A 25,361-nucleotide genomic window follows, 5' to 3' on the forward strand; every position below is an offset into this window, starting at 1 on the left:
ATCATCCTCAGCCTTCTGACCCATTGCCTATTGTTCCTACTACTTCTATTCATCTCGGACTCATCCAGGATCTAGGAGCCACTATCCGACACTTCCAGAGAATCGCTCCAGTTCAGACACCGGTCAACAATTTATTTGTCCCGGTGCACTTAAGGAAATCTGTCCTCATGGAGGGGCATAACAACCGCTCTGCGGGTCATCCAGGAATTCGTAGAACTATCGAAGTTCTTTCTCGCTGGCTTTGGTGGCCCACCTTATCAGATGATGTGGAGACTTACGTTCGTGCCTGTCCTGAATGTGCCAGAAATAAATCTGCTAGGAACCGTCCTTCTGGTCTGTTGTTACCCTTGCCTGCTCCAAGCAGGCCTTGGACCCATCTTTCGATGGATTTTATTGTTGACCTGCCAGTATCCACAGGACATAATACCATTTGGGTAGTCGTGGACCGATTTAGTAAGATGGCACATTTTATTTCCTTGCCCAAGTTACCTAATGCAAGGACCTTGGCCACCTTGTTTCTGACTCATATTTTTCGTCTCCATGGGCTTCCCAAAGACATTGTCTCGGACCGAGGATCCCAGTTTATTGCCCAATTTTGGAGGTCTTTTTGTAAATCCATCGGGATCTCTATCAGTCTGTCCTCGGCGTATCACCCACAGTCGAATGGACAGACAGAAAGAACTAACCAGGCTTTGGAACAGTTCCTACGCATCTATGTGTCTAAATTCCACGACAACTGGTCCTCTCTCTTGCCCTGGGCAGAATTTGCATACAACAATTCTTGCCATTCCGCTATACATACATCTCCGTTCTTCTGCAACCTCGGGTTTCACCCGAAATTCAACTCGTTCTCTACTGCTGTTTCCTGTGGGGATTCCGGAACACCTGCTTTTACTGCCAGGTTGAGGTATGTCTGGAAATAGGTGCAATCTGCATTAGGGCAAGCCTCCCAAAAATCCAAGGTCTTCGCTGACCGCCATCGTGCGCCATGTTCATTGAAAGTGGGGGATCGGGTTTGGTTGTCCACACGCAACATCAGGTTGCGACAACCTTGCAGGAAGCTGGGGCCCCGATACATTCGACCATTTCCAATCGAGAAAAAGATAAATCCAGTGGCGTTCAGGCTGAGACTACCACCTTCCTTAAAAATACCCTCAACTATCCATTGTTCTCTTCTAAAGAAAGCTGCGGCTCCCAGCAAATTCAGTCAGCCTTCCTCTAACAGGCCCCGGCCTTTGATTGTGAACGGAGACCAGGAATACATCATCGAAAGGATCCTTGATTCTAGGATGGTTCAAGGTCAAATTCAATTCCTAGTCCACTGGAAGAGTTACGGCACAGAAGACAGATGTTGGATACCACAGAGGCGTCTCCATGCTGAGAGGTTAATGAAGGAATTTTTTAAAAATTTCCTACTAAGCCTGGATGTCGGGGTTCCTTGACCCCTCCTCATGGAGGGGTACTGTTAGAGATCGCGGCGGCCGCGGGCACCGCCGCGACTCTCCTGTGGCTTCTGGTGACGTCCCGGCGGTTGCTACGGCAACCGGGACGTCACTTCCGGTTTCCACGTCCCGGTTGTCTGGGCAACAACCGGGACGTTACAGGCTCCCTGGCGTGGTGCCCGACCAGCTGGCCAATAGGCGGGCGTACACGCGCAGGGTCTCTTAGGTGGCTATCTGGAGGTTCAGGAGGCAGGGTCTGTTGGTGGTATGTTTTGCAGCTGAACTACATTGCTATTGATCACCTGGTAATCAGCTGTTAGGTCACGCCTCTGGACACTTCTAGGGCTCTTTCCCTGATTGGCTACCTGGACTATTTAAGGCAATGAGGACTGAGCCTCATTGCCGGTTATAGCGTCCTGTCCTCAGTTCTGCTGCCTGCTTGTTCCCACTCTGCTTGGTTATTATTACCTTTTGATTGACCTCCCGTGTATGACCTTTGCTTGTTCCTGGACCACTGAACCTACGCTTCTGACCCCGACCATTTGTCTGAAAACCGGATTCTGCTCCTCTGCTAGTGCACCTGACCTTTCGCTTGTCCCTGGATTTCGAACCTGTGCTTGTGACCTCTGACCTTGGTTTTCCTGGCCGCCACTATCTACCAATCACTCCACACCTGGGTTCTCTTTAAGTCAGTATACGTTACCCGACCCCTTGTCGGCCCGCGGCCAAGTCTGTCCCCACCACTAGGGGCTCCAGCAAACACCGGGCCTTCAGGGCAGACCCCGAGTTTTATTGTACTGGCTTGGGAGTTCCTAACACTGCCCCCATATTCTAACTCTGTGGGTGTTAATATTTGTCTGAACAATGTTTTCCTGGTGGTCCTTGATGTCCACCACTCATTCACTGAAGGCATAGGGGATATTTGGCTTCAGGAGAGACACATGAAACATCAGATAGAGTCCGCCTGTGCCTTGAGAGGTGGGATGGGTGAGGGAAGGGTAGTGCATACGAAGGCTGAATACACTAAAGACGTGTTCACACGCGTGGCTCATGCAGACTAGCAGAAATATGCATAGATTCCTATTAGGAGGCATATGTTTTACATCTGCTGTAGGGCAGGTGCAAGTACACGCTGATGATGAGGACTTATTGTTAACCAGGTGCAGAAGCTGGTGATGGAGAGTCAGACACATTTGGAGATGCTTAGGGCTATGCATATGGGTGTAATACTCTTAAAACAAGAGAACGGAAAACGAGTGCAAGTTACTCCCGTTTTATATCCATCCATTATTTACATAGAAAAGGGCTTTTAGAGATGAATTATATGTAGATTCAAGGCCAATACAAACATTTGACTAACAAACTTTTCTTATCCAGGACTACAGTGACATGGGAGCATTCACTGTGACTGGAATAAATATATTTTCATCATTTAAAGAGAACTCCTGGCTGCATTTTTTGCTTTGTAATAAAAAAAACATGTTCCTCTAGTAAGAAGGGGTAGCCATAGCTAGCACCCTGTCATTCCTTGTATCTACCTAGCACCCCAACTCCACCAGGACCTTGCTGTCTCCACTGCAGTGTCTGGAGAAATTTGATTCTAGCCAGAGCCGCATTCAAGTGTGTCATGGAAGCTGAAGCCAATGTACAATGTCCTATATTTACAGTTCTATTGTCTTCCTCTGGATCACCACAGTTTGCATTTACGAAAAGGCCTCACTAATTATATACTGCAGCAATGTCACACAATAGGCGAAGAGTAGATGTGCTTATTTATGAAGAGGCAATTCAGGTTGGTGGGTCATTTTGAAATTTAACAAGTTTAATTTGCAGCAACACAACTGAACAATTACTTTGAAATGGATTTTTGTTGAACTAGATAATTACTGATTTTTTTCTCCTAGTTGTGGTGTGAAAAATAATGAGAATTTGTGTTCAAATATATGTCATACTTGCCAACTCTCCTGGAATGTCCGGGAGACTCCCGAAATTCGGGTCGGTCTCACGGACTCCCGGGAGAGACGGCAAATGTCCTGCATCCCGCTACTGTCTTCCCAAAATGTGGCGATTCGCGGTGAACCGCGCCATTTTGGCCCCGCCCCGTTACAAACCGTCATTTCTGTCGCGGGAGCAGAGTCAAAATAACGCGATTGGCCACGCCCTGCCCCTCTCCCGGAAAGAACTTCGCAAAAGTAGGTAAGTATGATATATGTCATACCCCAAAAGATGGAGATGATAAAGAAATAATGCCATTGCTGAAACTACATCCTGTTTTTGGACTGTTGTAAATCCCAAATCATAACTGTGAAGGGTCATTTAGCTTCAGGAAGCTTTTCACCACCGTTGACATTCCTTGCTACTGCAGAAGGGAACAAAATGAAATAAAAAGTTTTTTGGTTTCTAAATAGCCCTCCTCTGAGTCACTCATGAATTGCATAATGCAAACTCTAGATTAGAACATATAGTAATATGTCTGAAACTATACAAAGAATATAAAGAGAGCCAACAAAACTATGTGAGCAACCACAATTTTAATGAAATATGTTTTTCATTTTAAAACAGACAGTGTACTCAAAACAAAATCTACATATTGCTACGTAAAATAAAGTCACAAAGCGGATAATGTCAGACATTTTCATAAAGCAAAGTCTCTTTACAGTTAAAATGCAAATGAAAGCTACACTGGACATATATTACAAACAAAACAAAAAAAGATATAAATATATACACACAGAGAGATACAAGTGATATTACAAGATTACAGTATGTTTAGTGACAATACAATATACTACTGTTCTGTTTACAATGCATACACTTGAACCTGCATATTCTTTCCCCTGTAACGTTTGACAAGGTAATTCCTTTCTTTAAGACTGTTCATGTAAGGCACACAACCTAATAAAGGCACTGGCTTTGAAAGGGGAGTGGTTTTTTTTGTGTCATTTCTCAAACAACCTGCTTTTTAATTTGCATTGCAAATGTTATCCTATTACTTGTAATCATCATGGTCAAATGTAAATGTAATGACTTTGTCTCCCCTTACAAACATACAGCCAGTTCTGGTGTCATAAACATGTTGAAGAGGGGACATGAATGAATGAAAGCGACACTGAAGCAGAAATGTAATCCAAACCATTGTTGTCAAACTACAATTGGAACAATAACTTTGGCTTTGTACACAGACTGTTAAAATAAGAGGTAACTTTTGCCTATGAAGGATAAATGACGTAGAAATCCAGGACGGAAGTCACCTGGACAGGTGGTCACATGTATCGGTGTCTAAGACACTACTTGCATTGCAAATACAGAGGGTTAGGGGCCCCAGATCCCTCCTCCCAGCACCGAGACCCACAGCTTCCTAGTTCCGCCTCTGCTATGATAAAAATAAATGCATAGACAAGGAAACTAGGATGCACTATGCATGTCAAAACATGTGGGATTTGTAGCTAATATTCATGAAGACCATTTATATTCATATGTTTATATTTACTAAACAAAAACACAAGCACGCAGTGTGGTATTCACAATTGCAAAGTGAATATCAAATGTTTGTCCAATTTAAGGATTCATTTAAGTTATTGCACAGTTTGTGGTCCACTAAATACATTTTTTTTTTATAAAAGAGTAATAGCATTTACAAACCCATGGGGGCCCATACCTTACCTACTTTTAGTTGTTTGAAAGGCAGTTTAGATTTATTGTGCACTTGAGTGAAACTTAGCCATTTAAAGAAATATATGTGTGTGTGTTATTTGTAGCCGTTTTATAGAACTCAGTTTGTAATTAAGGTTTAATGGACCTTTGAGAGGCTGGTATTCCTTAAATGCCATTTGCATCTTTGTGTCTCTAATGTGAAAGGAACCAAGCTATAATCATCTTGTTACTATACTTATTCCTCTTTACATAGTGTTCATTTGCCCTGTTTGGCTTCTCATTATTAAATACCCAGCTTACACTCTCCATTCCCTTTGTACTGGGGAGCGTTCTCTTAATTGTGTAATGACCGTACTACAATGATATAGATCTCTTTAAATGTATAGTTACCTGACAGGAATAGAAGAGTTATACCATTCCTTTGTCAAAATGATAGATGGCAAACATAAGAACACAAATGCACGTGCATTTCAAAATATTGTTAACACTTCCACAAAGTGTAATTTAAATGCACTTTTTCTACAAACATGACCATACTTAATAAGGGTTCATTAAACCTTGCAGCCAATTCAGACAGGATACAACTAAATTTGGCCATCATCCATAACAAACTAAATAAAACACAATGATTACATATTTTTTATAGTCATTTATTTCTTTGAATTATTATTTTCTGAGGTTGTTTATACATTTCTGCCTCATTGTCTATCAACTTTCACCCCCTCCAAGATTGACAGCCAGTGTTGGGTGCTGAGCAGATGGTAAGGTTGACAAGTTATAATAGAGATACCTTATAAATCAACGCTGAGTCAGGCTACTACCTTTGTCAGTAAAAAGCTCAATAACACGTTTCACTAAATGAAATATGTAGTAAGCAGGTAGTCCATGATATGTCAATGAAGCTTAAATGGAAAGCAATTGTTAGCACAATATAAAATAAACATACTTTACAAATACAATGAACAATATGATACATTACATAGCCGAGATTGATAGCCCAAAGCTAGGAAAAGCAATATAGTGACTATTTAAATCAGTGAGTAAGAGTGTGAGTATGTAAGAACAGAAATACATAGACCTGCAATTTAGCCTTCAGTAGACATAGATAATATCATTATGTAATACAGTTACATTGTATGAACAAAACACAAATCTATCATTCTAAAATACGTGATCTGCCAATGCAGGGAGAGTTCTAGCTGCAGGGGAATCATCTTTTGTTCAGACTTTACAGCACACCTGCAAATCATTATCTCATACTACAGTAAGGATGCAGGGAATGTGTGATGATCAGAGACTGTGATTGGCTGTACATAGCACTGTATATTCCACAGTAAAAGAAACAAAGAGCCAGGGTCTAAATGTAGTATAGAAAGAAGACAAAAACTCATAAAATTACATGAAACACTAATTCGTGCACAGTATTTATAAATCAACGCCTATTCAGTTGCATTATAGTTGAGCTGTGCATATAATATATATATAATATATATATATATATATATATATATATATATATATATATATATATATATATATATATATTGTATAAAACATACCAGCGCTAACAGTTAGATAATATTTATCTAATATTATAGGGCGCCCTGAATAAATTTGGAATGCAGCTGAAACAGAGAGGTACTGCACAACCTCTCTACCATGTATTATTGAAGGAAATTCCTAAATCTATTAGGTGCAATACTTAAATGGTCATGTTCCACTTTCAATCCTAAATGTATTTTCAGCTAACCCCTAATTAAATAATTAATAATCATAATTAATTTTTATTTGACTGGTTAATAAAAATATGACTATTATTTAATTACGTGTTGGCTGTGAATATGTTTAACATTGATAGGTATTGCACTGAAGAAATGTGTGAAATATATATATAACTGAACAAAATATATTCTCACTAGAAGCTTTTTTAATACTGTGTGTTAATGGTTATTCACCAGAAATTAAATATTTTCAGTTGGCAAAGTATTAACCCCCCCACTAAGGAATGTGCTACTGAATATCTATTCTTTGTGGAAAATCTATTCTATGTGGAACGGGACCTAAGAGAAAAATATACCACTTAAGCTCTTAGTAACCAGAGCTGTTGCTAACCACCCCACCAATAGACCTTACCCTAGTGACAATGTTCTGTGGTAAGACAAAAGATTCTTCACAGTGGATCCTGCAGTCGTTACATTGTTTAAAATTAGTCTGGAAATATATAATTACTTATTACATCAATAAAAATATAGAAATTTACTGAACCAAATAAATTAAATGTTACCATGAAACATGTGACATATTGAAGACTTACACTAGGTCTTGCATTCAGTTATTACTTATACTAGACATACAATTTGCAATGGAGAATAAGATAGCAACTAAAAACTTCAAATGTATTTTTCATTCCCTGGTGATAACATTAGTGAGATAACGACCAGGGTCATTCCTGAACAAGATGGCTGCCGTGCGTTTGTGCAACAAAGTCATGCACTTCATACTAATAATTGTAAGCAGCTTTTCCCAGCTGTACTTAAAAAATATACATCAATATAAATTCAAATTATATTGGCAGTTTAGCAGCACAGTTTACAAATCTTTAGCTATATAAAATGTAACAAAATAAAGAATACTCTGATACTGAAATCACTGAAGGATAAATAACTTTTAAGTTATCATACACTGATATGAGCAAGCCACCAAGATTCCGGTCCCTCAAGAATGTCGTAAACATGGGCTACAACCTCTGACAGGAAGGGTAAGTGAGAGACCGTTAAACGTCTGCTAATGGTAAATATACACTGCAGCGTTAGTAATACCACTGAAACATAGAGAGAACATAAATCTTCTCTGCCAGAGTACTTATTACAAAGATCATCTACAATCTAATGTGAAAAAGCCATATGTATAGAATTTAGCAGGATGAATGTACCCATTATGTTACCACAGCACAACTCTGGTTCTCCAGGTAATAAGCAGACCATATTTAAATGCATCCCTGCTTAAGTACAGGTTTATCAGTCCACCTGAGCCATCTGTACTGTACATAAAGATACTGAAATTCAACAACGGTTTTCTGTTCAACCTAAATATAAGAGTGGTGGATCCTCGCTTTGCATGGGGTATAGCTATGTTACACCCAACAGCTTGATCTCCAACCTATGACAAGTGATGAAGACGGTAATAAATCACTACATATATATTGTTACCTAATCAGTGATTGGTTGGGCCTGATTTAGCATTGGATGTAAATGCACAATGTAAACACATCTTGATGCACACAACTCGTGTCTGCATTTAGAGCTGTGCATATCTTGCACTTGTTTAATTTCAGCTACACACACTTGAACTACATTAGGTATGAGACGTGAATTATGCAGATACAGTACATATACCAGGTGTTGGTTTTGGAGATGATATTTGTCTCATCTATCCTCCAGACACATTTATAGCCTAGATTTAAGGTTCCATGTCACTCAAAATACAGACATGGAAATGCAAGTGTGCAGACACCTGTTTGCTCATATGCAAACAGGACATCATTCCGTTCAACCCTAATTCAGGCCCCTAGTATTGATATAACAGAGCTGTGGTGCGCACTTATATGTGGTTATATTTCAGGTACATACTTCAATTTGAATATGTGAGACCTATAGAAAACTGCAATCAAAATGATTACCAACCATCCCAATCCTTACGCTTTACCTCGTAGCAAACAATTAAAACGAGAACACATTGCTCTGACTTTAGAACAGCGTTTCCCTATCCTCTGAACACGACACACTATTCACAATATAAAAAATTGAAAATAAAAGTTACAATAAAATACAAATGTAATACACTTAATGAGTTCTTGGGGCAATCAAAAGCAACATATAGGTTGAGATGCACACTGGTAGGAAGCAGCATTTCGTCTACACAGCTAAAACAAGGTCCATTACATTTCTAATTTGTTATGCTTACAATGCCAACACCATCACAACATTAGTACATGCGTGTTAGGGGCTGTGTGGTAAAGATATAGTGCGCTCTTCACTACTGCATGCCGCTGGTTGTTTATGAACAGAAGCTCAGAAACATTGCAACCACTGGCTACTACATTGTACATAGACAACATGCACATATATTGAATCTACAGCCCCTTTCTTATCTGTGGTTAAAATTAGTATAACAAAGATACAACAAGGAAACTTTAAGTGGTGTTCAGTCGTGCACCAGTAAATCTCTGTTGTTTAATTATTTTTTCAACCAAATGGATCTTACAATATCTTTTAGAATGAATGTAATCAGTATACTCCATAAGCTACTGATTTTCCCAGTATTATGCCTAGCAATAATTTTAATGTAGAAGATTAACTTACCCAAGATGATGGACATAATTATTTAGTTATTCTTCCAAGTCCTTATTGCTTTCTTACATTTTTGGTTAATATTCTTCCATATGTAAATACATTCCATGTGTATTAGAGATGGAGATAGGCTGAAATATAGTTACCGTGAGTGCTAGAGTCATCTTTAGTTAGACCTTAGTCTTTTATAACGAAAGCTATTTAGACCCTAATAGCATGAAGGGCACAGACTTAACAAAAATATGTTTCTTTTTCTTAAAAAAATATATATGTACACTAGTTTTGCAAATAAAAATAGTATGCTTCAGAGTAAAATAAGTAAGGGCTTCTATTAGGATAAGACCCTAAAAAGGGGCAACATATTAGCAGAATCAGTAGTTATTGACCAATATGTGTGCAGCGCTGTACAAAGAGGACAACTATTATCCGCATGAATGTGTCCCTTGAGCTCATCCCGTCTGTCCCATTGCACAATTGTTTTACCACATGCTACAAATATGAGAACAGAAGACTTTTTTTTTCATAAACAATTAAGATTTAACAGATTTAAATGTTCTGTTCTAGTTCAGAATGTCCCTGTCTTAATCCTTGGAAACCACATGAATACATACAGTCTGCTTTCAGAATATGTATACTGTGTGTACTGTGGAGCATAGATCTAATTTATTTCAAGGCTTGCATACATCGAGATCTACAGACATAATGCCTTGTATAAGCCCATTAATGTACTGCACTGTACCGTAGTATATAGGAAACACACAAATTGCACTACTGGAGAGATACAATATATGGTTCATACTTTTAAATACAGGGAATTGTTCTATAATTAATATTAATGAAATAAATTATCAAGTAAGTATTTTTTTGTTTCTTTGATTTGAAGACACTGGGGCAGATTCAACTAGCCCTGAGGTGCTGCAGAGACACATGGCCTCAATGTTTTAACTCACATCTACGCTTATTTTCCCTCGCGCCCCATAGAGATGGGAGACAGAAAGAATCGGAGATTTGTTACCATATTGGCCGGCAATGCGCGCAGCCTTGTATCGAGTTGCGGCTAGTTGAATCTGCCCTATTGTGTGCCATGTATAAAAGCAGTCTCACTGTAAGACCACTTTTGCTCCATTCACTCAACTAGCCTGGTAATGTCTACCTAAGCTATAAACAACACTGCTACATAATTAGTGATAACACCAAACACCTACTGTTTGTAGCTCAGTGAATAGTGACAAACCATAGAGAGTGAGTGGCAAATTCCACAGTGAGAGCATCTGAAATGGCAGTGTGGGATATTTTTTTGCATAACAAACTTTTAGACTTGTGAGATTTCCCCCCCCCCCCCCCCCCAAAAAAAAAATAGATAAGAACCATATGCTCTCGCTAAAACTATATACAAATATAAATTATGCGCATTTGTATGATAGTGTCCCTATAACAAATAAGGTGCACTACTCTATGTGTAGCTAGCGAATTAATGTCAGTCATTATTTTTAAGGACACAGACTACACCTAGATCTACATTACAATATATTGCATTTCAATGGCAACATTCTGGTAATCAGCAACCCAGAACTTAACAGTGGATAATGCTCATGTAACCAAGCAATTGTAAAGCAGAAATGACTGATTATATAATACAATTTTCAGTGCGCAAAGAAGCCATAGCATCGTTTTGTTGCCAGATCTGTTCTGCTGGGCCAAAATATGACTTCTGCTGGCCAAACACACAGCAATGTTGCAGCTCAGCCAAGAGCCGCTTGGGCCTGTTAGTGTGGTTGGAAATTTACATCACACAGGGGACGACATTAGTTATCAATTACCAACATACTCAGAAATGATCCTATTGATTTTGATGGGAGATTCCTATTCATACTCCTCCACTTCTTCAAGTTCAAATTACTCAAAGCAATTGGAAATTCTAACCATATAGACAGCTCAGTGCTGCAAAAAGATGACAATTAAGGCAAAAATGGTTGCAGAACCAATTCAGCAACAGAAAAATTGGTATTTTACTATGCGAATTACATTTTTTTTCTGTTTGGCCTTTAAACAGTTTTTAACTAATCTTAGTATCATTCATGGCTGCTTTAGTCCTTGCTAAAGAAAACAATGATCCTTTGAGATAAGTCTGATGCCTTTAACAGACAATGTTATATTTTTAAGAATCATTGGTGAACAATTTTGGAGTTTAAAATTGTGACCCTTTTAGATATTAATAAAAGCACTGAAATTAGTTACATTAAATGTCAAATACTTTTAGTGTGGCAATTTTGACATATTTCCCAAAATAATCAGGTTACCAAACCTTCTCTACATGGTGGTGGTGAGGGGAGCTGGGATATGAAGAGAAGTGAAAGAATGAAGCAATTACATTTTGAGCACTACATGTAAATTGTCAGGATGGTGAGGCTTAGCTTGAAATGCAAATATAACTTTAATAAATAAACCTTCTATAAAAAGAAAACATTTCTAGAGGAAAGAAACAAAACCTCCTTTGGCAGTAATAGCTGATTTGACAGTTGGTCCATTGGTCATATACATCACACTGTCCTTTTTTTTTTTTAAGTGACTGATGGGGGCCATAAAGACGATCACTTGTGTCCCAAATAGGCTCCTAAAGTGATGCATGCTCCAACTACGGCAATACTTAGGATGGTCTTGATGGAGAACCAGGTGGGGTCAAATGGAGGCTGGACACTGCTTCCGTAGAGCTCAACAAAAGCCTCCTGAAAAATAAACATCAGACAAGGAATTAAAAAAGCACAAGAAATGTAATAAATTAAAGCATTCATAAAAACAAGTTAATTCAACCCGTTAGAACAGTGTTACCCAAAACATTTTGGACTATGTTTGCCCAAGGCTCTGAATATAAACAACGTCAATAAAATGTGTCAGGCTGGACAATGACACAAATTACATACTGTAACATTGATCTGCACAACACTCTAAATATATTATGATAAAATTAATCACATTCATGGACTAGACCATTGGGTACAAATGAGCAGAAACCCCTCTAGAGGCTGCATTAACTATTTAATAATACAAGCTGATTTGCGAATACAACATAGACTAAATCATCACAAGGATCTTTGTTCTCTTATAGAGAACAAAAAGTCAAAAACGGTTTTCAAGAAACTAAATAAAATAAAAATTTTCCTGTAGCAATCTATAAAACAGTGATAACTGTATTCTAAGCTATTTAAATATCTTGTTTATCTGTGTGTAATTATGATCTATTTTGTCCTGCACCAAATTATGTTACTGTTCACTATCTTGTTAGTATATTGCGTGTCACATATTGGAGTATGATGCAAAGAGAAGTCACTTTAAGCCATAGTTGATAATATGCTCACTCCACAAATTCTAAAGTATATGCCAGGTTTTCCCATTTAGTACTACTATGTCTTCTCTTTGACAAGTGGGTCTACCTTAGCTTTCTTTGTGACTATAGAGGCAAAATATTTTTTCCAAAGAATTGAAGACATTGACCATTGGAAAGACAAAACGTTCATAATCATTTTTCCCCAAACCAAACTATATTCAGCGATGTGATTATTATTATTATTATTTATAAGGTGCCACAGATTCCGATGCGCCGGATACAGAAGCAAGTAACAAATAGATGAGGTAATACACATAAGTTGCACAGATGAGTGTGAATAATGCTATCGGGACTCCCACAGAGTGCAGCTCAAAAATGTGATGGGACGTACAAGGGTGTCAGACAGTAGACAGACGTGAGACAATAGGTAGAGAGGACTCTGCCCAAAAGAGCTTACATTCTAGACGGAGGGGTGGTAAGAGACAGTAAGACCATCTGGGAGACAATGGAGATGGCAGGCGAGGAAGAGGAGGTGATGGACAGAATGGTTAGGAAGTGGTAGGACAGGCGATTTGGAAAGGTAAGTTTTGAGTGAGCGTTTGAAGGACTGAAGGTTCTGAAGAGAGTCGAGTGAGACGAGGTAGGGAGTTCCAAAGATTATGGGCAGCACGACAGAAGTCTTGGAGGCAAGCATGGGAGCCATGCATGCCAAATGAAAGACAGCCATAATGAGGACAATCAGATACGGTATGATGAACAAAATCCACAGGTTTATGCTTGTCATGTTCATAAATGGGACTAACATAACAAAATGCAAGTTCTGTAACGAACAATCAATAAAATAAAGAATGAAAATTATTTGAAGTAAACACAAGCCTTTGTCAGATTAGTGCATACATCCCAACAGTCTATCTTCTGAAATCACTTTCCAGCTTTTGGACTCATATTCCCCTATGATTTGTTCCATACTACCTTTTGATTCTATTATATGTAGGAATGGCTAGTCCACTGGCAACAAACTAATACTGGGAAGACTGGAGCTAGCTACCTCTTGGTTCTATGGAACATCTCCCACTAATAAGAGGAGGGAGGTGGGGGAAGCACTTAATAAGCCATCTTGAAGAAGTGAGCAGCTGACAGAGACAGATAGAGGCAGTACATGTTGCGCCAAGTCACCAGGCCATGGGATTGAGCAGCTCATTGTACTGTGGAGTAGGACGAGACGTCTACCTCAGTACAAGGCAAGGATTAGAATGGGTTGTGGGGTTTGTATAGACAAAAAAAAAAGAAAAAGGGAATCTGAGTAGTTTGTGTTCTTGTACAGACAGACATTCTGTAGATTGGCATCACATATGGTATAACAGAATGATGAACCCCAATATTCCCAAGCATTTCATTAATTACCTGTGTTGGCAAATTAATATGTAATAAGACCTTGAATGTCACACATATTCTCATAAACCACTGTGGGCAGCACGGTGGCTAAGTGGTTAGCACTTCTGCCTCACAGCACTGGGGTCATGAATTCAATTCCCGACCATGGGTTTCCTCCGGGTGCTCCGGAATCCTCCCACATTGCAAAAATACACTAGTAGGTTAATTGGCTGCTATCAAATTGACTCTAGTCTGTCTCTATCTGTATGTGTGTTAGAGAATTTAGACTGTAAGCTTCAATGGGGCAGGGACTGATGAGTTTAAAGCAAATGTATCAGCTCATGTTTATATCAATACACTTCAACCCATGTTGGATAATTTTAAATATTAGCCTCTAATAAAACTATAAATGACCATTTTAGAGTTTGTGTTATGAACATGTATGCAGTGTTTACAAGATTTACAACAGTTTATTCATTTATTTGCCTATACAGAGGTATTAAATTAATTGGTAGGGAATAAAGTCCATGGATCTTTGATGCCAGTTAACCCAATGTTTAAGCAAGAACTAGGATAATTGTCTGCTAGCTAGCTAGATCCCTTTTCTGTTGTGGGTCCCTGATATGGGTAAGGTAGCTTCTAGGTAGATCATAGTTAGGGCCTGTAGTGAGATTTTATAAATAAAATAGTGAGCGCTCTCCGTGAAATGTATAAATGTAAATGCAGCTTCTGTATACAATATATATAAGAACAGCAAACATTAGAAGGGCAACGTAAAAGAGGCAGCTGATAATAACAAAATCAGAAGGTATATGTAACATCCAGCAAATACATCACACTATAATTGTGTACATGGTTACAGCTCTGTTGGGAAAAGATGATAGTAGCATCGGGAGGCATATAGCCCCAATAAAACACTAAATAAGATTAGAGTCTTACCCTACCATTGTTCCTATATTATTTCAATCCGCTACTGGAATGTACAAATATCCTGATGGTTCTTCTTGAGAAAAACGATGTTTAGTAATTTCCCTGCAGCCGCACTGGGAACGCAAAGCTGAAGTGGAAGGATCTCGGCAAGGGTAAAACTTTTTCAGTGTAGTTTTGCTTCAATCCTACGAGTTTCATCCGTTAAACAGACTTTATCAAGGATAATCTTAATGGTAAGGATGGGGCTATAAATACTCTATAGCTTCCCAAGCAATAAAAAACAACTTTATTGACACATTAAAACTAACACCATATTCAGTCTATTTATGGCAATTCAGACTGAGGTGTATAAGTCAAGAATGAAAGATAGAAATGAAAATGAAAACAAAAATAAAGATAAAAATAAACAAAATATAAGTAAAAATTAGAATAAAATTAAAGAAAAAATTTAAATATAACTAAAAATAAAAAAATAGGAAGAATAAAATAAAAATAATAAAAATAAATATGAAAATAAAAATAAAAATAAAGTAAAATAAAATACAGTTAGATATTTCAAGTGAGAAAGGAACTTAATTCGAAATAGAGATTGAGGCCTTCTGGAGTGAGATTTTGCAATTGAAAAATCCATTTTGATTCTATTTTTGAAATGTGATTAATGAATTATCCTCCTCTCCAATCTTGCTTAAATGTTTGTATACCTGAACAAAATAGTAGAGTTAGACTGATGATATTGTAAATAGTGATTAGATAAACTATGAGTAGTGAGACCTTTTTTTATTATTATTGAAATGTTCCATTATACGAATTTTGAGTTTCCTTTTGGTTCGGCCTACATATTGGAGTCCCGAAGGACACTCGAACATATATATGACACCCCCTGTATTGCAATCCATATGTGTTTTTATGTAGAAAGATTGTTGATTGGCTTTTGATGTGATTTTGGTGATGGGTTTTGTGCTGGATGTAGCTTTGTCTCTGCAACACACACAGTTATTGCAATAATAAAACCCTTTGGAGTGATTTTCTTTAACCTGTACATCAGATATGACTATGTAACTGCTGGTAATGAGGTTCCGGAGATATTCTGATTTTCTATAAACAATGTTTGGATTCTCTGGTAAGATAGTGTTAATTTCCTTATCAATCTTTAAAATATGCTAATGTTGTTTAACCGACATCTCTAAAGGTTTAGTGTTACGGTTGAACTTAGTGATAAATAATGTATCCATATTAGAAGGTTGTTTGGAATGTTTATATTCTAGCAGATCTTTCTGGTCTTGTGTTTTCACTCTTTCTAGAGCTTCATGTACCACTTTTTTTTATTGTAATTTCTTTCCAGAAATCTTTCTTTTAGTTCTTCACTCTGTTTGAGGAAGTTATCCCTTGCAGTGCAGTTACGTTGAAGTCTTTTAAATTGAACGCTAGAAATGTTTTTGATCCATGTTGGATGTTGGTTACTACTTGCCAGTAGAAAATTATTCGTATCTACCGGTTTCACATATGTTCTTGCTTGGATGGTACCTTGCTCGATATATATGTCAAGATCTACTCTGGCTTGACTTGTGTCTGTGGTAAATTGTAGATTAAGATTGTTATTGTTAATGTACACAATAAAATTATGGAGATCCTCCTCAGGACCCTCCCAAATGAAGAACACATCATCTATATATCTATGCCACATAATAAGATGTTTTGAAAAGGGGTTGTATTCCAGATGTTGTCATCTTCCCATTTGGCAACAAATAGATTTGAGCAACTAGGCATGAAATGTGTTCCCATGACGGTTCCTTTTAGCTGCTTGTAGAAGTCTCCATTGAACCAGAAATAATGGTGTTGTAATATGAATTCAATACCACTTAAAATTAAGTTAATTTGTTCATTTTCTAGATGGGTAAGGGTACATAAATAGTGATAAGTATGAGCACATCCATCTGCATGGTCTGTAATGGTGTAAAGTGACAACCTCACAAGTCCCTAGTATATAGGAAATTTTCCATGTAACTTGATTTAGCGCTTGTAGAATGCTAGTGGTATCTTTCAAATAACTTGGTTGTAAAGTAACTGTGGATTGTAAAAATGTATCTATATACCCTGGTAAGTTAAAAGTTATAGACTGAATTCCTGAAATAATAGGACGGCCGAGGGGATTCTGAATAGATTTATGGATTTTAGGCAGATGGTAGAAAACTGGAATTTTTGGGTTACTGATGAATAAGGAATCATATTCTTTTTTAGTCAGAATACCCAATCTTGGGCCTTTGTCTAGAAAGTCCTGTAGTTCACTTTTGAATTTTATGGTTGGATCCCCTTGAATTTTTTCGTACGTTGAAGTGTCTGATAGTAGTCTGTTTGCTTCTTCAATATAATCCAACTTGTCCATTGTCACAATTCCTCTGCTTTTGTTGGCCAATTTAACAATACACATTTCAAACTTATCTGGTTTAGATTGTGGGGCAAATTTGAGTCCATTATTAAGTAGACAATTGATTATTTGTAAGATTGGTTTTACTGATATTGTATATCCCTTTCTGGGGAATATTTGTAGGTTTTCTATTTAAATTTCTGCCCCCTCTTTTTCCTCTCTTTGGTTGTGTTTCCTTTTCTGTTTTGGGGTGTCTAGTACCGCTGTGGGCACTTCCGTCCCAAAGAGGAACTCTAAAAAATGTTCAGAATCCGGGGAAAGTGTCCTTTTTCTATTATTCCTCACTTCAGTTCTATCTCTTTCAATTTTTTTTATTAAGCTTTCAGTGGTATTGCGTGTTTCTCGTTGGGTATCATGTTTTCCTCTAATATATCATTTTTTGGCTATTAAATCCTTTTTATCCTGTTGAGGAGAATAACTGAAGAATTTCTCATTATAATTGAAATACTTTATTCATGCGACTTTATTAGGTTTTTTTTTTATCTTTATTTTTATTTTAATTTCTATCTTTCATTCTTGACTTATACACCTCAGTCTCAATTGCCATAAATAGACTGAATATAGTGTTAATTTTAATGCGCCAAAAAAGTTGGTTTTTATTGCTTGGGAAGCTATAGAGTATTTATAGCCCCATCCATACCATTAAGATCATCCTTGATAAAAGTCCGTTAAACAGATGAAATGCGTCGGACTGAAGCAAAACTACACAGAAAAAGTTTTACCCTTGAAGGGATTCTTCCACTTCCGTTTGCGTTCCAAGTGCGGTTCAACGTTGGAAGACGCCGGCTGCAGGGAAATTACTAAACATTGTTTTTCTCAAAAAGAACCATTAGGATATTTGAACATTCCAGCAGCGGATTGAAACAAGAATAGATAAATGCCTGGAACCACCTTCTGTGACTGTACTTCATGTTGCCGAAATATCCAATAGTCCCTTTTTCTCAATATATGTAGGGTAGATGAAAGTGAAATACAGATGACATGCTTCAGACATGAGATTTGTTGATCCCTATGCTGAAACGCATATATTATTCACAAGAACAGCAATGAGAAAAGCAAATAAAAACCCAAAACAAAAGGAAATGGTGCACACAGTATTTTCTTCCTTTTTTATCGGCACATGTACAAATGTTCTGCATGGCAGAAATAAAGAGACCGTATTCATCAGAGGACTACATCCGTGGCTGTTACACATGTACATCTTCCAACGTGGCACACATAATGCAATCTAAAGAAAAGGGGTCTTTCATAGAAGAAACGGGGATGCTCAATAAAACAGGAGGGATGAAAATGTTCTCTTGTCTTTAGGATTGATGTTCTTGATACTCCAAATTCTAGAACATTACAAGACCATGTTTTTCTTCCAGTTGTATTGCTTCTTATATTAATGAATAAACAGGGGTCATAGTATAGTTACAATAAAATATTGTTTTATAATATTGGTCAGTTATTTAACATTTTTTCCTGACTGAATCAGCACTCCATATTAAAATGTAGGAAATGATCTTGTCTGAAAACAATAGAAAGTGACCATAAAACATTTATTTTCTTCAAAATAAAATGACAATATTATAATGTAAATAAATATTATTTAACAGAATATGATGTAAATGTCTAGTTGTTCCATGAAGGACATTTTTAAGAACCAGTTTCAGATTTCAGGGATTTCACCAAGTTTTATAAAACAATACCTTTGAAACAATGTCCCTGGTAATGACTTGGGGGAATATTTAGTAAACGGCGGGTTTGAAAAAGTGGAGATGTTGCCTATAGCAACCAATCAGATTCTACTTATCAGTTAATTAGTACAGGCTACAAAATGACAGCTAGAATCTGATTGGCTGCTATAGGCAACATCTCCACTTTCTCAAACCAGCAGTTTAGTAAATATATCCCTTTGGTCTTTCAAGACTAACCAACTGTACATTACCACTTTCCCTATTATCTATACTGGAAGCAGTCCCCAGCATCTTTTCTTGTTCTGTGTTAGTTAATAGTTATTGAAAAGTATTTAAAATAATATGCAATTACATAATAGCAGTGAAAAGGCCATGCTGGATATAGTAGTGCTAATTTGTCCACATGCGATGTGCTAAACATGCCTAATACCATATTTCAATATGGTCCTGCAACTGAATTAATGAGCAACATTATTAATATTAACAACCAATTTCTATTTTCTATGTTGCTTAGGAAAACTAGTTCAAAAGAAAAAAATAAAACCACACTGAATAATTAGGTACCAGTATATCCAATATGATATGCTTGCAGCAGAAAGTTATTATGCAAATAAAGATTATTTTTGAGTGGATGGAAGAAATACACCAAAATAGAACATGTCCCTTTTATTCAGTTGCTTGAAATATAGGGATGGGTATGAAACGTCAACAATGAACATGTTGACATTCAGAATGCCCACACCAGAATGTTGACAGTTAGAATGTCGACACAGTTAAAAGTCTGACACTTGGATTGTTGACATGTTTATAGGTCGACAGGGTTAAAATGTCAACTTTGTTAATGTCGATAGGTTGCAAAGTCGACAGTCACAATGTTGATATAAAGCAACAAATTTACACATTACCAGCAAAACTGTAAAAAAAAAAATGTGTGCCCTCCCACCCCCAAAACAGCTTAACCAACCCTAGTGCTGCTAGCCGTGGCTGGTACTAGCAAAATCAGGGTTGCAAAAGACATGGGTTCCCCCCAATTTTACTAATGCTAGCACTAGGTTTTTCCACCTGGGGCTGGCGGGACTACAGCAGCGGAACACGCAGCGTGGGGTCCAGCCCCGTGCTGACCAGCCAGGGTCTGGTTTGACATTATGTAAGGATTCTGGTTCCCCTGATATATTGCAACCAACCCCGGGTGGCAATGTCTAGTGCTGATACTAGTAAAATCAGGGGGAACCAACCCCTTCCCCACACCCATGATTGTGCTAGTACCAGCCTACTGCTGGCAGCAATACCATTGGCTAAGCTGATTGGGCGGTGGGTGTATTGTTTGTTTTTCTTACAATGAATTTTGTTTTTTTACTGTATTGCCACCCGTGGTATTGCCTGTTTAAATTGAATGCTTTATGTCGACATTGTGGCTGTCGACATTACAAGCTTTACAACCTGTCGACATTCACAATATTGACACAACATTGATTGTCTACCTAATGAACATGACAACATTCTGTCAACATTATCGTGTCAACATTATGAATGTCAACATGGTCATTGTTGACATTCCGACTACATCCCCAGATATACCACATAAACATTGACTTTTTTTTTAAAAAGGTATTTTTCCTCTTTTTACCCTCATCATAAAAAATAAAAAAAAATTCTCTTAAACCTGAATTTTTGCAAAATGTTTCCTGTGACCACTTGTGTCAGGCTGAGTGAGTCTGCATGAAATTGTGATAATTTCCATCAAGCACTGATTTTGATACGGTATGTAGACAAGCAGGGAATCAAACTTGTGGATTAGTGACTCTAAACTGCTCATGTTACTAACAACAGCGTGAGACCTGTACGTCTCTGGAGGCTATCAGTGTGATTAGTGCACTGTATCAAGGGAGCTGTTTGCTGTAAAGATCGTGGATCACCATCAATTTAATGTTTCCTTTGGTAGCAGTCACTTCAATGAACAATTTAATCGAGAGCTGTAAGTTCAAACTCGGATTCACATAGGATCTTCACTGATACAGCACACAAACAGCAACAGTTTCTCCGTGGCCATTTACATCAAACCTTGCAAATTCATGTACAGCTACTGTAATCAGAGCCAGTGGAATACGGTAAGCGGGATAAGCATGGCGGGGGGACGCCAAAACTGACGGGCGATCCCCCCATCTGCCAATACCGCTTGACCACCAGCACCTAAAAAAAAAAAATAGAAAAAAAAAAAACCCCGGCGGAACCGGTGCCCTCCTTCCCATTGCCTCTGCTCCCTTCTCACTTAAAGTGTCGGGCGTGACGTCATCACGTCCCGACACTGGCAGTGAAGAGCTGCTCACAGAAAAGCAACAAACCGAGCCAGCAACAAGAGAAGACAGAAGTAGAAAAGAGAAGGAAAGAAGGTCATAGAAAGGTAAGTAAATAATGGAGGGGGACAGTATGTGGGGGAGGGGGGAAGGAGAGGGGCAGTATGTGGGGAAAAAGGTGAGGGACAATAATGTTCAAGAAGAAGGGGGACAGCATATGGAAAAAGGAGGGGGACAGTATGTGGGAAAAAAAGGGGGACAGTAATGTGGAAAATAGAGGGGGACAGTAATGTTCAAGAAGGGGGGACAATAGATGGAAAAAGGAGGGGGACAGTATGTGGAAAAAGGAGGGGGCAGTAATGTGGAAAAAGGAGGGGGACAGTAATGTGGAAAAAGGAGCGGGACAGTAATGTGGAAAAGGAGCGGGACAGTAATGTTGAAGGAGGGGAACAGTATATGGAAAAAGGAGGGGGACAGTAATGTGGAAAAAGGAGGGGGACAGTAATGTGGAAAAAGGAGGGGGACAGTAATGTGGAAAAAGGAGGGGGACAGTAATGTGGAAAAAGGAGGGGGACAGTAATGTGGAAAAAGGAGGGGGACAGTAATGTGGAAAAAGGAGGGGGACAGTAATGGTCAAGAAGGAGGGGGACAGTAATGTGGAAAAAGGAGGGGGACAGTAATGTGGAAAAAGGAGGGGGACAGTAATGTGGAAAAAGGAGGGGGACAGTAATGTGGAAAAATGAGGGGGACAGTAATGTGGAAAAAGGAGGGGGACAGTAATGTGGAAAAAGGAGGGGGACAGTAATGTGGAAAAAGGTGGGAGACAGTAATGTTCAAGAAGGAGGGGGACAGTAATGTGGAAAAAGGAAGGGGACAGTAATGTGGAAAAAGGAAGGGGACAGTAATGTGGAAAAAGGAGGGGGACAGTAATGGTCAAGAAGGAGGGGGACAGTAATGGTCAAGAAGGAGGGGGACAGTAATGTGGAAAAAGGAGGGGGACAGTAATGTGGAAAAAGGAGGGGGACAGTTATGTGGAAAAAGGAAGGGGACAGTAATGTGGAAAAATGAGGGGGACAGTAATGTGGAAAAAGGAGGGGGACAATAATGTTCAAGAAGGAGGGGGACAGTAATGTTCAAGAAGGAGGGGGACAGTAATGTGGAAAAAGGAGGGGGACAGTAATGTGGAAAAAGGAGGGGGACAGTAATGTGGAAAAAGGTGGGAGACAGTAATGTTCAAGAAGGAAGGGGACAGTAATGTGGAAAAAGGAAGGGGACAGTAATGTGGAAAAAGGAGGGGGACAGTAATGGTCAAGAAGGAGGGGGACAGTAATGGTCAAGAAGGAGGGGGACAGTAATGTGGAAAAAGGAGGGGGACAGTAATGTGGAAAAAGGAGGGGGACAGTTATGTGGAAAAAGGAAGGGGACAGTAATGTGGAAAAATGAGGGGGACAGTAATGTGGAAAAAGGAGGGGGACAATAATGTTCAAGAAGGAGGGGGACAGTAATGTTCAAGAAGGAGGGGGACAGTAATGTGGAAAAAGGAGGGGGACAGTAATGTGGAAAAAGGAGGGGGACAGTAATGTGGAAAAAGGTGGGAGACAGTAATGTTCAAGAAGGAGGGGGACAGTAATGTGGAAAAAGGAAGGGGACAGTAATGTGGAAAAAGGAAGGGGACAGTAATGTGGAAAAAGGAGGGGGACAGTAATGGTCAAGAAGGAGGGGGACAGTAATGGTCAAGAAGGAGGGGGACAGTAATGTGGAAAAAGGAGGGGGACAGTAATGTGGAAAAAGGAGGGGGACAGTTATGTGGAAAAAGGAAGGGGACAGTAATGTGGAAAAATGAGGGGGACAGTAATGTGGAAAAAGGAGGGGGACAATAATGTTCAAGAAGGAGGGGGACAGTAATGTTCAAGAAGGAGGGGGACAGTAATGTGGAAAAAGGAAGGGGACAGTAATGTGGAAAAAGGAGGGGGACAGTTATGTTCAAGAAGGAGGGGAACAGTAATGTAGAAAAAGGTGGGAGACAGTAATGTTCAAGAAGGAGGGGGACAGTATGTGGAAAAAGGAGGGGGACAGCAATGTGGAAAAAGGAGGGGGACAGCAATGTTAATGAAGGAGGGAGGCAGCAGTGTGGATGAGAAGGCAGCAGCAGTGGTATGAGGAGAGGGCACAGTGTGATGGAGGAGAGGGCACAGTGTCATAAAGGTGCAAAGTGTGATGAAGAAGGGGCACAGTGGGATCAAAAGGGGGTACAGTGTAATGAAGTAGGGGGCAAAACCAAACTAATTTGCCAAACATTTAAAATCTTATTACAAAGAATATATGTTCTTCGTTTATATTATTCATATAGCAATTCATGCTTGCTGTTTAATGTATTTATTAGGGATGAGCGCGCTCGGATTTCTGAAATCCGAGCCCACCCGAACGTTGCGGATCCGAGTCGGATCCGAGACAGATCCGGGTATTGGCGCCAAATTCAAAAGTGAAACTGAGGCTCTGACTCATAATCCCGTTGTCGGATCTCGCGATACTCGGATCCTATAAATTCCCCGCTAGTCGCCGCCATCTTCACTCGGGCATTGATCAGGGTAGAGGGAGGGTGTGTTAGGTGGTCCTCTGTGCTGTTTAGTTCTGTGCTGTTTAGTTCTGTGCTGTTTAGTTCTGTGCTGTTTAGTGCTGTGCTGTGCTGTGCTGTGTTCTGCAGTATCAGTCCAGTGGTGCTGTGTGCTGTGCTCTGTCCTTCTGAGGTCAGTGGTGCTGCTGGGTCCTGTGCTGTGTCCTGTTCAGTCCAGTGGTGCTGTGTCCTGTGCTCTGTGCTTCTAAGGGCATAGTTATTTCCCCAATATTCCCCTGTGTTTAAAAAAATAAAAAATTTTTTTTTTTATAAAATACCAAAAACTACTTTAATATTTTTTAATTACCACAAAATTTTCACAACCAATCCTGCAGTATAAGCCCATTGGTACTGCAATATTACCAAGTTCACACATTCAGCAGTAAAAGTCCAGTGGTACTGCAATATTACAAAGTTTACACATTCTGCAGTATCAGTCCAGTGGTGCTGTGTCCTGTGCTCTGTCCTGCTGAGTTCCGTAGTGCTGCTGGGTCCTGTTCAGTCCAGTGGTGCTGTGTCCTGTGCTCTGTGCTTCTAAGGGCATAGTTATTTCCCCACTATTCCCAAGTTTTTTAAAAATAAAAAAAAAGTAAAAAAAAATAAAATTTTTTTAAAAAAAAAAATATATAATAATTATAACCAAATTTGCAAAACCAATCCAGCATTATAAGTCCATTGGTACTGCAATATTACCAAGTTCACACATTCAGCAGTAAAAGTCCAGTGGTACTGCAATATTACAAAGTTTACACATTCTGCAGTATCAGTCCAGTGGTGCTGTGTCCTGTGCTCTGTCCTGCTGAGTTCCGTAGTGCTGCTGGGTCCTGTGCCGTGTCCTGTTCAGTCCAGTGGTGCTGTGTCCTGTGCTCTGTGCTTCTAAGGGCATAGTTATTTCCCCACTATTCCCAAGTTTTTTAAAAATAAAAAAAAAGTAAAAAAAAATAAAAAATTTTAAAAAAAAAAAATATATAATAATTATAACCAAATTTGCAAAACCAATCCAGCAGTATAAGTCCATTGGTACTGCAATATTACCAAGTTCACACATTCTGCAGTATCTTGTGCTACATATAATGGAGACCAAAAATTTGGAGGATAAAGTAGGGAAAGATCAAGACCCACTTCCTCCTAATGCTGAAGCTGCTGCCACTAGTCATGACATAGACGATGAAATGCCATCAACGTCGTCTTCCAAGCCCGATGCCAAATCTCGTAGTACCGGGCATGTAAAATCCAAAAAGCCCAAGTTAAGAAAAAGTAGCAAAAAGAGAAACT

At 38.9% G+C, this 25,361-nt stretch overlaps 1 protein-coding gene across 1 annotated transcript in view; it reads right to left on the reverse strand.

Annotated features, from left to right (window-relative positions):
* Nucleotides 1-3,956: 3,956 nt before the first annotated feature.
* Nucleotides 3,957-25,361, reverse strand: part of BCL2 (BCL2 apoptosis regulator) — a 135,273-nt gene continuing 113,868 nt past the window's right edge. Inside the window, exon 3 of the mRNA XM_075212961.1 lies at nucleotides 3,957-12,171. Coding sequence (XP_075069062.1) covers nucleotides 12,037-12,171 — 135 coding nt within the window. The 3' untranslated portion in view covers nucleotides 3,957-12,036. The remainder of the gene's footprint in view (nucleotides 12,172-25,361) is intronic.

Source organism: Mixophyes fleayi, chromosome 5 (genome assembly GCF_038048845.1).
Source record: "Mixophyes fleayi isolate aMixFle1 chromosome 5, aMixFle1.hap1, whole genome shotgun sequence".
In the NCBI taxonomy this organism is placed as follows: domain Eukaryota; kingdom Metazoa; phylum Chordata; class Amphibia; order Anura; family Limnodynastidae; genus Mixophyes; species Mixophyes fleayi.